At 39.9% G+C, this 13060-nt stretch overlaps 1 protein-coding gene across 1 annotated transcript in view; it reads left to right on the top strand.

The window, feature by feature from the left end:
* Positions 1-13060, top strand: part of LOC102788296 (serine/threonine-protein kinase DCLK2-like) — a 30382-nt gene that overhangs the window by 8312 nt on the left and 9010 nt on the right. Inside the window, exons 3-11 of the mRNA XM_087834855.1 lie at positions 1520-1899; positions 8827-8953; positions 9209-9334; positions 10518-10591; positions 10686-10767; positions 11308-11413; positions 11934-11991; positions 12076-12195; positions 12447-12593. Coding sequence (XP_087690981.1) covers positions 1520-1899; positions 8827-8953; positions 9209-9334; positions 10518-10591; positions 10686-10767; positions 11308-11413; positions 11934-11991; positions 12076-12195; positions 12447-12593 — 1220 coding nt within the window. The remainder of the gene's footprint in view (positions 1-1519; positions 1900-8826; positions 8954-9208; positions 9335-10517; positions 10592-10685; positions 10768-11307; positions 11414-11933; positions 11992-12075; positions 12196-12446; positions 12594-13060) is intronic.

The following is a 13060-nucleotide window of genomic DNA, read 5'->3' on the forward strand; positions in this document are numbered from 1 at the left end:
CCGGAGGCATTGTAGTGAGATGCCACCACCTCATCCAGCTCAGTCTGATGTGTAGTAATAGCAGCTCTACTCTTAGCCCCTCCCCCCAACCAAAAAAATTGCAAGAAATAGATTAAACTGTCTTTTTAATTAATTTGGGTTGCAAACTATAGCAATGTAACGTCTTTATTTTGTAGGGAACACTTTATGTAAATAAGGCTCTATTCATAGCTAGTACATCTGTTAAGGTAGTATAACTAATTTTAATATGACCACTAAGTGAAACAAGCTGTTTTTAAATAACAGCTTATGTGGAAACTAAACTGGATTATCAGTCTGACTTTGCATTTTATTATCATACTCATCGCAGTCAGGTTAATTGGAGCTGCGCTGCGATATAAAACACTGCATGCTCATCATTTCCATATTTCCTGCCTGGGTGCTTGAACGCTCTGACGAGTGACGAGCTGTATAGTTTTCCAGCAGATGAGACAGAGCGAGAGGAGTGAATCTGACATCTGCTGTCACCTTCTCTTCATCCACTGTCACACACAAAGCTTGTATTACCGCGCTCTCAAATAAGCCTGTGACCCTGAACGCCCTCCTGTACATCACTCACTTATTTCACCTTTTAACTGCGTTCATGACAACAGCCAGCAGGTACAGATGACACACCATGGCTTCCTGTATTCAAGGCTGCCTTTTAGGGCCAGTTCACTTTGCTTTAATGTTTCTATCAAAGTTGTTGCTTGAATATTGTTGCTTTGTTAAGGTCAAAATCTTTGTGATGATGGTCAATTAAAGAACCGATCACTTAATTTTTACTTGAAAGGATTAGTGCAATGCACAAAACTGCCAACAACCTGCAATAAAAATCCAAGTAAGGAAAAGACAGAAGGCAGCAAAATACTTCTGAGACACACGGAAATGAACTGAAAATATAATAAACTGGGCACAGGATGAAGAACAGGGCTGCGTTCCGGGTGAACAAAATGTAGCAGAAGGATTTTTTTAATATAATTTAAATGTGGTTCAAAGCCTAAGGACTGTAGTCATGACAGCTGATTAATCGTGCCTGCCTTTCTCCATGCTGCTGTTGATATTGCAAAGTGTACTTCAGGGCTCATTGCCCACTGCTACACTTTGTATGTAAGTAAAGGGCATTTGTGAAGTGCTTTTAATTGGCACAAAGTCACAAACTGATGTACAATTAAAATAAAAAATACATTAGAAAATTAAAATACAGTTAATAGCTTTATTAACCCCGGTTAAAACACACAACAAAATAGAAATAGAAATTGCAATTAAGGTGCTAAAACAGCGTTCGTCTTTGGTGGCATTTGGTGTCCTTGAACACACCATTTCATAAAAGCCTAATATTTAAGTTAACTGTGTAAGATATTTAATGCTGTTTTTCAGTGTACAATATTGAGCTTTAATGGTTTTTGGTTAATTTTAGTCAAAAGTTTCTCCTATAAAACCTTTGCAGTATTTGTTTTTAATGTAACTTTTCCTCCTCACACCCTGCCTTGCTGCTCAGGCGAGTGCTACGTTTGTGCCTCCAATGAGCCTTACCGGAAGGTCGACTACACCAAGATCTCCGTCCCAAGCTGGAAGCCCGGTGCCAGCGCTGGGCCTGGAACAGCAAGATCAAGTGGAGCCTCCACGGCATCCACAGGAGTGTCGACGACCGTCCCCAAAGATCGCCCCGAAAGTCGAGAGGGCAGAGAGAGCAAAGACTTCATCAAACCCAAGTTGGTGACGGTGATCCGCAGCGGCGTGAAGCCTCGAAAGGCAGTGAGGATTCTCCTGAACAAGAAGACGGCGCACTCCTTCGAACAGGTGCTGGCGGACATCACCGAGGCCATCAAGCTGGACTCTGGAGCAGTAAAGAAGCTCTACACGCTGGACGGGAAACAGGTTTGATAACTTTTGGTGTTCCTGTTTTGTTCTTTGACACAAACATTGAAAAAGCTGCAACATGAAGGTACTTCATGGATTGATAAAGCAGCAAACATGGAGGCTTACACAGTATGTTCAGACTTTTAGCAGCTTCAGTGGAGAACACAGCTGAAAAGTTCACTCCTGCATCCTGTGCCATGAATTATTAAGCTATTAAGTGCTTCTACTGTTCGATGCTAGTCTGATGGAGTCAATGCAGGTATTTCAGATTCATCTTGTGTATGTACCAAAAGTGACATCTATTTATACTCATTTAGCCCACTGTATTTTTGCCTTATAAGAGCCAGTTATTCATGAAAATTAGAAGAATAAAGCTGAAGATGATTTTTTTGGGGGGTACGGGAGTACAGGGAGAGAGAGTGAAGACACACATCAAAGGGATTCTGACTCAAACTCGGGCTGCTACATTTCAGACTTGCAGCATATGGTCGCCTGCTGCCTCCATGAAAACACTTTTCACCCTGTGTCTAAGGCTGAGCCCAGACACGCTGCTAGAAAGCTTATTTCCACTGGCGGTATCCACCCTGACCTAATGGCTACATGTTAGGCTATGTAGGAGCCTAGATCGTCTGATAAACAGACAACCGCACAGAATTCACAAACTCTTGGGTTGGCAACTTGTTCTTCAACTAGAGTGGGCACTCCTTTGGGCACACTCTTTTCTGCCTGAGAACCATGGCTTTAGACTTTAAGGTGCTGATTTTTATCTGAGCGGTTCCCACTCACTTATAAACTTCCCCTTTGGGAGCTGAAGGCAACAGAACTGCATCATCTGCAAAAAGCAGGGATGAGATCCTGAAACCACCAATCACAAAACTCTTATTAAAGCTATTTGTGCTTCCTACCACTAAAGCACTCATCATATGCCATGCTAATGCAGGTTATAGATACCGAAAGCCACTTACCATCATCTTTACTTAGAACTGCCATGAACTTGCATTAGAGTGACAACACATGGCTCGTGCATTTCCCAGTTCAGGAGCAGGACATCTGTCGTCTCTAGCAGTGGAGAATTCTCCCACTGATTTCTATTCAGCATTCTTTAAGTGTCATATCTTCTCTTCTAAAGTTCTCTATTTTTTGGCAGCAATTTACGGTTTAATTAGAAAAAATGACAGCAACAAATGAACCTCAGCTAGGGTTGAACTAGACATACTGTGGGTAATGTTCACAGCCTGACTGTGACACACAGTTAAAGTAATTTCAGCCGTTTCGCTGAGCTCTAAACTGACGCACACTCAGACAACACAGGGCCAGTGAACGAGGGCTGACTGCGGAAATCAAATTACAGCACTTCATTATAAAATTACTCCAGGAATGTGTTTCATTTTGGGATTCATCATATATAAAAGAGTTCATTTAAGGTGCAATTTTCAGTTTAAAGTGTACGGATGGTTAACGTAGTCTCCTTGAAGTTTAAATCTGCAGCCTCTGCTCTTTTTAAGTACATGTGTTTGAAGCCCTGGAACTGCAGCAGTCAGCTGAAGTTAATTTGAACAGAGTCTGACTAGGAGCTGATCCTCCTTAAAATGCTTTTGTGAGCTCATATTGGGTTAAGGATTTAAACCTATCACACGTTCACTGGCAGGGTTATTTTTACCCCACACATGCACGCGCTCTGTCTTTGAAGTTACAGATAACTGTGACGCTGACAACGGAGAGCTGAAGAAAAGCAAAGACAGCATGTCGAGGCGCCGGTGTGACTGAAAGAAGCTTGTTGTAGTGAATGCAGCTCAGACTTGTACACACACACGCTTACACACAAGTCTGCTGAGTTCACCCACAGAAACACACACACAAGGCACAAAACTGTCTGTATTTGTTAAGATGTAGCTGCGCCATTGATTGCCTTAGGAAAAATAAAAGCACACTTGGCAGATGCCCCCTTCAAAATAAAAGTATCCATTGCATTGCATCCATTGCCTCCTTAACAGCCTCATTGTTTTTACTTTAAAAGCATTCCCCCAGGCAAGGTTTATATATAAACATTGACCCTTTTTAAAAGTTCATAAGAAGAACTAAAAAATAATCTGATATCCCACTTGAAAAGTTATAGTATGAAAAGATTATAAAAGACTGAAAGAGAAAATTAACCTATCCACAAAAAGGATTCACCAATCACCATTACCAATTTGGTGAAGCCCTAAAAAACTTGGAATGAGTGGATTGGAATACATACTCGGGCTCCTCTCTCCCCACCTACCTCCTCCAACTCTTCACCAACATACCACAGTGGTGTGGTGGTTGGTACTGTTGAGGTCACATGTTCACCCCATATTCACATGGGTTCTCTCAGAGCTTTCTCCAACAGTCCAACGGCATACAGTTAGTGGTGTTAGGTTAATTTGTGATTTTAAATTGCTCGTACATGTGAGTGTAAATGGTCGTCTGTCTGTAAGAGGATGAAAATGATGAAGATGATTTTTGTCGGTAATAGAAAATATATAAGGTATTGGAAATGCCCAACCCTGACTTGTAGCAGCAGGAAATTTTAATTTACACAATTCTTCAACGTCTTGAATAACATGCTGGTGTTTTCTGCTGTATTTATACTGTATTTTATATCTAGAGATAAATGCAGCTGACTTAAGAACATCAGCAGACAGATTGCCATTTTCTTTTTTTAAATACAATTATTAGAAGAAAATGGCAAAACAAAAAAACCTCTAACCAAATAATAGTTTTGTGTTAATGAATGTTTTTATTTTGAAAGGCATGAATTGTAATGAAGGCTTTTATTCTCTTTCTGCCTCAGACTGCTTCATTTTCATTCAGTCAGTCTTACAGGAACAAGGCCAAAATGCGCGTATGTGTGTGTGTGTGTGTGTGTGTGTGTGTGTGTGTGTGTGTGTGTGTGTGTCCTTGCACTGTTCCTTCAGTTTGTGCAGCCTCTTTAAAGAGTGGGACAGAAATCCTGTTTCACATACACACATTCGCATACTTTGACATTGCAGTGTGGTTACCGTAGCAACCAGCTATCTAGGAACAACCCCTTGCTACAGACACACACGGAATGTTCAGTCCAGTTCCGGAACCGTTAGGGGGAGTGTGGTCCCCATGGCAACCGTACAGCATTGAAATGACTCTGTATCAGTTTCTGTCTGAGTGTGGAAAGCAGCTTAACAGTGAAGAAATTAGTCTAATGTATTGGTTTGGCTCATATTAAGTTATTTCATCTGTATATTGTCAGTGTACACTGCACTGTAAAATATAACTTGTTGTTTCAACTTAAAAATATGATGTCAAAGGGCTGCCTTAAAATTTTAAGTTAAGTCAAGAAATAAAGTTTGTTCTTGTAACACAACCAAATGTTATGTTCAACTGCTTTAATTGTCATTTTTACTTGGAAAAAAACATTTCAGCTAAATTAAAATAATCTATTGTTTATACTTTTGTCCTAGTTCAGTTGACTTGGGTTTTTTAGTTAATTCAAATACTTTAGTAGTTCTTTTAACTTAGGAATCTATTTTAGCTTAACTAACATAATCTGTTAGCTAAGTTGATTTAAGTTTATTAATTAACTAAGCTCCTTAAGGTAGCTGAGTGAACTCGTAAATCAAATTTTTTTAGCTTTCCAACATCCATTTCAGCAAAACTACCTGTTAGGTTTATCTTAGATCTCAGGTTTAAATATCTACATTCCTTTAAATTAATTTTCTGTTGTTTACAGAAAAAAAAAACCCCACAGATTCCATTAAAGTGTATCTGATCAATTCATGCAGAAAGTTTGTTTTAAGAACATGACAAGACAATTACTCATGAGCACCCAACATTCAGCATTTATTGTGCCATCTTAGTCATCTGAGAAACAGAAAAATCAGTGACGTAGCTCATCAGGTTCACAATCCATCAAAACTCAAAGGTTGCTCCCTGTGAAACAATAAATTTGAACTGGGTCTTGAACCCAGTTTGGGTGAAGATTAAATTCTGACCAATACTCTAGGAGCGGTAGTGATTCTTGTGAATTGTGGACAGCTGGTCAACAGAACCCTCACCATGGCATGAGCTTATCAGACTTTCAACAGGATGAGATAAAAACTGCTGTGTTAAAATTAACAACATAAAGTCTGCATTAATGTAATGTATCAACGGGACACTTGCTATTTTAGAAAAGTAATTCTTTACATTTGCAAAATTTTTAAACTTCATTGTGCTCAGTCACACCTGTTAGCATAAAACTTGAAATATTAAAATAGTACAAAACCTTTGATTAGTGACAGTAAAGATCAGTTTATAACAACTAAGACATCAAACTCTTGTATTTGTCTTCATTTACAATTGCAACAAATTCCACAGAACCAATTGCTCTGAAAATGCGTGTATGCTTCTGAAACATTTGATAAGATGGATATTTCAGAAACATTAGTTTGAGTCTGCTCAATTGCAAAACAAAGGAAAAACTACTGACTTGCATGAGATAAGCATCTGCAGAGTCCACCATTACATTGTTGTTCACAGAAGTTTCTTAAACCATGAACAAATGAGTAATTGTCTAATCTGGAATGTAAAGTGTAGTCATTTAGGGACATACAAAAGTGAGAATGAGAACTTGCAAGTATCAAAAAACAAACAGTAAAATAAAAACTGTCCTTAACACTAAGGCAATTGTATGCTGTGAGCATATATCTGATAAAAACTAACATAATGCTGGTTTGTAGACCATATTTTGTCTCAATCCTCAGCACACTCTTGCAGCTTAGCATGCAGTAGTTAATAACAACTTAAGTGATTACATAGGGGTAAACAGATGACAACAAGCATCGGAGTCCTGCCAAAACATTATTTTTGAAATATGGAAATATTGCCAAAATGAACTTCCACCAAAATACAACAGCCGGTGAACTTGAAAGAAATTTACAAGTACAGGGACAATATAAAATAAGCTTTATTAATTAGCTGAGTTAGCTTGCTAATATTGCAACAGTGGTTGAGTGCACAACCTTAAAGCTAGCGGCACAATAATTGTGATTTGGTCAGTGCCACATTAAACCCATAAAAAAGGCCATATGTCAGTTTATTAGGTTAAGTTTGGTCATGACACACAAGCTGGACCTTGTCGGCTAAAGTTACATTAGCTAAAGCAAACATTTCGGTAAAAGAGAAAACCCACGTCATGCCATAAATCCAAAACATGTTCCAACTTTTGTAGCTCTCTTTCTTTATAGTTATAACCAATGTTACTCACCTTGAAAGCATATTCCAATGAAGACGATTAGAAAACGTCCAAGTAAAGTGAGCATGTCGTTAACCGCCAATTCCCCATGATGCACCTCGATAGCAGTCACGTGGGACAGTTTTGAATCCTGCTGTGCTCAACTTACCCACGTTGTCAAGTTCACATAAGTTGCTGATTTAGCTGGACATGAGTTTTCAAGGTAGCTTTTTTTGGTGTGATTGGGACGTTTTTAACTTGTAATTATATGTTATAACAACAACTTCAGTCATCTATCGTCAAACTGATATAGAATAATATGTTAAAATAACAAACATCTAGAATTACATTTTACAGTGTGATGACTGATAAGAATAAATACAAATAAGTTATAAGTGGAAAAAGTAAAATGGAATACTAATAAATGAATGAAATGCATGACACGTGCTCGAGAGTGGTCTACCATACTTGATATGATACAGAAACTGGCTGCTAGGGAAACCTGGTAATTGCAGATGTCGTCTGATATCCTTATGTTGGAGTTGTTTCATGGTAATCATAATTAATATTGGTCCAGCTTCAACATTACAAGTGACCAATGACATTGTTGTGATATCATAGTTTTGTGATGTGGAAACTTTGACCCCAGAACCCTAACCCCGTCCCTGACCTCAGCCTAACACAAATAGAGTAGAGATGTGCAGTTTTCTTCCACATCACAGAACAATGCAATTGGTCACTTGCATTGTTGAACCTGAAGAAACACCAAGGTTTTGTTTTTTAGATTTTTGTCCTCTTCACACCAGCATTTGAAGCTATGACGGGATACCACGAAACCACGAGTATAAGCTAATTCTCAATACTTGACTATTTGCCTTTTTCACTAAATCAATCATTTGTGCAGTCGGTCAATAGCGAGCCATTTTGAGAGCACGGACCAGAGTCTGAAATGGAGGAAGCTCCACTGTAGGAGGAAAATAACTTGTCTATACCACAGAGGAATCCTTCACAGTGCCGAGTCGGGACTTAATGATTTAATGTGACTAATGAATAAACTGGGACAACTTAAAGAGCTAATGAGCTAAAATCAAATTTGTTTGTAGTCACTCTGAGAGGCTCTGTGGGTTGATTAAAATCTAGCAATCACTAGCGTCAAAAACTGGGATGTGAGTGGATCTTTTCATATTCATATTTCAACCAGCCCTATGAGCAGTCTCAGCATTTGTGTGAGGAAACAGGGATGAATTTCGCTTTGATGACTGAGCCTTAACTGTAAACCTCTCATCTTTTATACCTGTTCCTATACCTTTGTTCATCCTTCTTTTCTGCATCTTTTCCTCTCCCACTCTTTGTTCTCTTGCGCCTCCCTCTCTCTGAATCTCGGACAGTTTGATGTGCAATTTCTATTTAATCCTCAAAACGGTTCCTTAAACAGCACATTGTGCCTTTGTGTGTGTTTGTGTGAGTGTGTGTGTGTGTGTGTGTGTGTGTGTGTGTGTGTGTGTGTGTGTGTGTCAGAGCCCATTGAAGCGTTGCCAGCTGTAAACATGATTCAAAATTTCCCATCTGTCATCTGCTCTGTTGCTCTCTCACACACACACACATGCACACATGTCTGGTGTTGCTACACACACACACACACACACACACACACTCTCAACACACATATGCCGCTGCAGCTTTTCCTAAAATCTGATGAATCACAGCGTGTGCTTCTCTTTGTGTGTGTGCAGCTGACCTGTTTGCAGGATTTTTTCGGGGATGACGATGTGTTTATGGCCTGCGGTCCAGAGAAGTTTCGCTACGCTCAGGACGACTTTGTGCTCACACACAGCGGCAAAACACCGGCCTTTGTGAATGGTAACACAGACGCACACCCATCTTTGTATTGTTTGTAGAGTGTTTTTGTGTTTTTTGTTAGCGAACAACAAATGATTTGAATCGTAAAAAGAAAAACAAAGACTCACAAAATTGGGGGAGGGTTTATTCAGTTGTATTTACATGTGCAAATACAAATATGAAAAAACATCAAAAACCTGCTCATAACACAATCCTGTTAACAACTGAGAGAAAGTGTAGCTGTCAGTTTTATACAACCCTTTTCTCTCTTTCCAGAGTGCAGGACCAAGGTCTCTCGCTCATCTGCCCCTCAGAAAACAACCAAGACCCCCAGCAGCTCTGGCTTCTCCTCCTCTAGGACTCCACCCAAAGGTCCGTCCAGGACAAAGTCACCTGGTCCAGGTATGAAGCAATAAGAAAACCGCCACTAATAACTATCAGTAGAAAGATATAACAAGAAGTTTTTGTCAGGTTGATGTCACAAAAAGTACATACACAGTTCTTCTATCATCTAAGTGTTGCTAAAAGTCCTTGTTGCTCAGCCTTGGGCATCTGAACTATAACCCTTTATTCACATAGTGCTCTCTCACTCAAATTAAAAAAATTTTAACAACTCATATAATCAGCCAGTGTTTTCTACACATATGGTAACAGCTTACGTAGTAAAAATAATGTATCTTTAGACACTTTGCTGCAACAAAACACAAACGCAAAACACATCACTTGTTCCTGCCTCTTTACTCGAATCTCTGAAAAATCTCAGACACTTTAAAAGAAATTAAATAACATTTTCGCACCAACAAAGTGATTCCTAAAGAGCTGTTAGCCAAAAAAACTAATTGCCATATGTCATCTCGCAGTACAGCGTGTCCTCAAAAAGCACTTTTCCACTCATAGCGCTTTATGTAACGTGCCATGGAGGAGCAAAGGAAAAAATCAAACAAAAAAGCAAAGATCTGATTAACAGTAAATTCATATTTCAGTGCAAAATATTCAGCAAAATATAAATAAATTAGCGGTGAAATTTCCACAGCAGACTGTGTGCCAGCTCTTGGTGCAGTGTCAGCACCCACAATTGGGCAAAGCATGTGTGGTAATTGATTTCTGCTGCTTTTTAGCGAAGCGATTTAAGGCATCTGTGGTAGGTAAAAGTCTTATTTAGTGTTGATAGTCACACAGAGATATCACTGGAAGACTCACATGGCCTATCCCTGGTTTAAAGGGATTTAGATTAGTATTGCAATAGGTTCAGTTAGTTACATCAAGGGCTACAAAGCAAGATCGTTTCATAATATTTTCACAAACTGGTTAAACTGGTGGTAAACAGCTGTCCCTGTTTCCATGGAATAATGAACATCTGTCAGTGTTCTCTCTGAGTAGAATTGTGGGCATTTTTTCACAAGGGACCAGGTTTAAATTGCAGAAAATGGGCACTCAAATAAGAATGAAGTACATGAATAATTTCTTAGCACACTTAACCATCTGTTTCTTCCACCATATACTTCTTCATCACTGTCTTCAAACTCATGCAGGTATGTGTATACAATTATTTTGACCAATCAGATCACTTCCTTCTTGCTTTCAGCTAATGAGACCTCTGGAAAATCATCCAGATCCAGCCCATCCCCTACCAGCCCCGGGACTCGACGCAGCCTCAAGGTCACAATGATCAGATGATTGATGGATGGTTTTTATTTGTAATTGTTGTTTGCAATAAAAATGTCTAATGGTTCATCCTTACTTTTGTCTTCAGATCTCACCTCGTCGTGCTTCTTCCACTGATGTAAACGGAGAGGCCGAACAGCCAGATGACACTGCAGAAGGTGAAGGTGAAGGTGTGTGTTTATCTTTTAATCAAGTCTGCAGTTTGTGAGTGTAATATCTGAAGTCAGTGACCGTGAAATGTGAACTTCTTGGTAACAGATGCAACTTTACAAAAAAAAGCTCCTACATCACACAGAAGTTGAGTGGGTTTGATGGCTGTTTGAAAGACCTGAGAGGCTATAGGCTGAATATCAAAGTGAATTATTTAAAAACAGCTTCTTGATAAAAGTACACATGGTGGCTGAGAACCTCACTGTGCCCAGTGCCAGGCTGAAAGCATTGAGCCTCTGGCATCAGTGCATGCTCCCTGGCTTGCACTCGCACAAGTGCTTGAAAGTCAAAAGACCAAATAAAAACTCAGAGAAAAGGCTCAGTGGCTTAGGAGGGGGTAAAGATGACAGCACATCTGTGACTCTGTGGGTTTGAAAGCAGATTTTCTGAGGTGATGCTTTGAAGGAAGCTGTCAAACTCTGAAACTTTCAGGTTAACTCAGAGGTTGTGTGTTCAGACTTTAGGAAGTCAGTGACATTTGAAAAGTCTTCTTTTCACAGTGAACGGCAATCGAACAGTTTCTTCCTCAACCATCAACGAGAAGTACAAGGTTGGAAAGGTGATCGGAGACGGAAACTTTGCTGTGGTAAAGGAGTGCGTGGAGAGGTAAATAACCATCACATAACTCAGTGAATGCACCTGCTGTTTGCAAACTGATATACTTAATCACACTGAGAAAAGTCAAACACTAGAAGGGGTAGGTGACGTTTATATACAAAAAATGCCTCATGTTAGCCCTTTGCTAGATAGTTGCCAGGTAACATGATGCTGTTACAACATATCATGCATAATTCAAGTTTTGTAGATATAAATTAGATGTTATTATTAAAACGTTGCAATGCTTTTATAAGGTATAAGGTGTTATAGGTCCAGAAATGCTAAATGTTTGCTAGGCAACATTATGTGATATACATAAGAACCTCAAGGGACCGAAGATGTGTGTGTGTGCCAAGGTTGGCTGCTGAACTTCTGATGGTCTTGGAGAAGTTTGTGGTCAAAGAAACAAACACAGACAGATTTTGTGTATTATTCTCAGGCTCAGTGTGGCCCTCTGAGTGCAGTAGCTCAACATTGGGATTCAGGAGGTGTGTGAATCTGTAATATTTTATCTTTGTTTGACTGACAGGTCAACAGGACAGGAGTACGCTCTGAAGATCATAGACAAAGCTCGTTGCTGTGGGAAGGTAAGACTCACTGATCTCTGACTGAGTTTATGTAAAGTCCTCTGAAATGATGAAGACACCAAACCTCTCTGTGTGTGTAAACAGGAGCACCTGATAGAAAATGAAGTGGCGGTCCTGAGGAGGGTTCGACATCCGAGCATCATCCAGTTAATCGAGGTGGACGAAACGCCCACTCAGCTGTTCCTGGTCATGGAGCTTGTCAAGGTTTCGCCTCTTCTTCCTGTTTTCTCCAGAAAGTGTTATTACATTGGGAACTTTCAGCTGCTTATTGAAGCAAAAACTATGAACTGAATGTTTGTCAGGTTTCAGCTTCTGTTGCTGCCTCTGTTTTTCATGTAGAAAAATAAAGAAACCAAAGAACTTTTCAATCACCACAAAAGTTGCTAACACTCCAGTGCTCTTATTCTTTTTATGAAACACAACAAATGTATTATTTTCATGCTTTGTCTGTTCAGGGCGGAGATCTGTTCGACGCCATCACTTCCTCTACAAAGTACAGCGAGCGAGACGCCAGCGCCATGGTGTTCAACCTGGCCGGAGCCGTCAAGTACCTGCACCGAATGAACATCGTACACCGAGACATCAAACCAGAGAACCTGCTGGTACGAACATGCACACATCGTGTTCACAATACTTGAATTTTATTTTGCAGTTATGTTTTTTAGATTCAGAAAAGATGAAAAAAAATTGTGGAGCTTTTATTTTGGAGCCGATCTGGGTCATCCTCATTGAGATGCTGCAGTAGCTGGAGTTTGTAAGGGTGCCATTTGTAAGTAGCTAATATCCGCCGAAGGAATGTTCGACTAATGCCACTCTCCAGTGACATGCGGCGAGTGCTACGCTGTGGGCTCTTGCTGAATGAAGCTAGGACAGCCACTGATGTTTCTTCATTAGTGACAGTTTTCTTGCGTCCACATTTTGGCAAATCCAACACTGAACCAGTTTCACGAAACTCAGCAAGCAGTTTGCTAACTGTAGCATGGGAGATGCGTGGTCTCGTAGGGTGTCTTGCATTGAAATCTGCTGCAATGACCCGGTTACTGCGTTCACCAGATATCAACACAATTTC

Source organism: Neolamprologus brichardi, chromosome 3 (genome assembly GCF_056152115.1).
Source record: "Neolamprologus brichardi isolate AB-2024 chromosome 3, ASM5615211v1, whole genome shotgun sequence".
Taxonomy (NCBI): Eukaryota; Metazoa; Chordata; class Actinopteri; order Cichliformes; family Cichlidae; genus Neolamprologus; species Neolamprologus brichardi.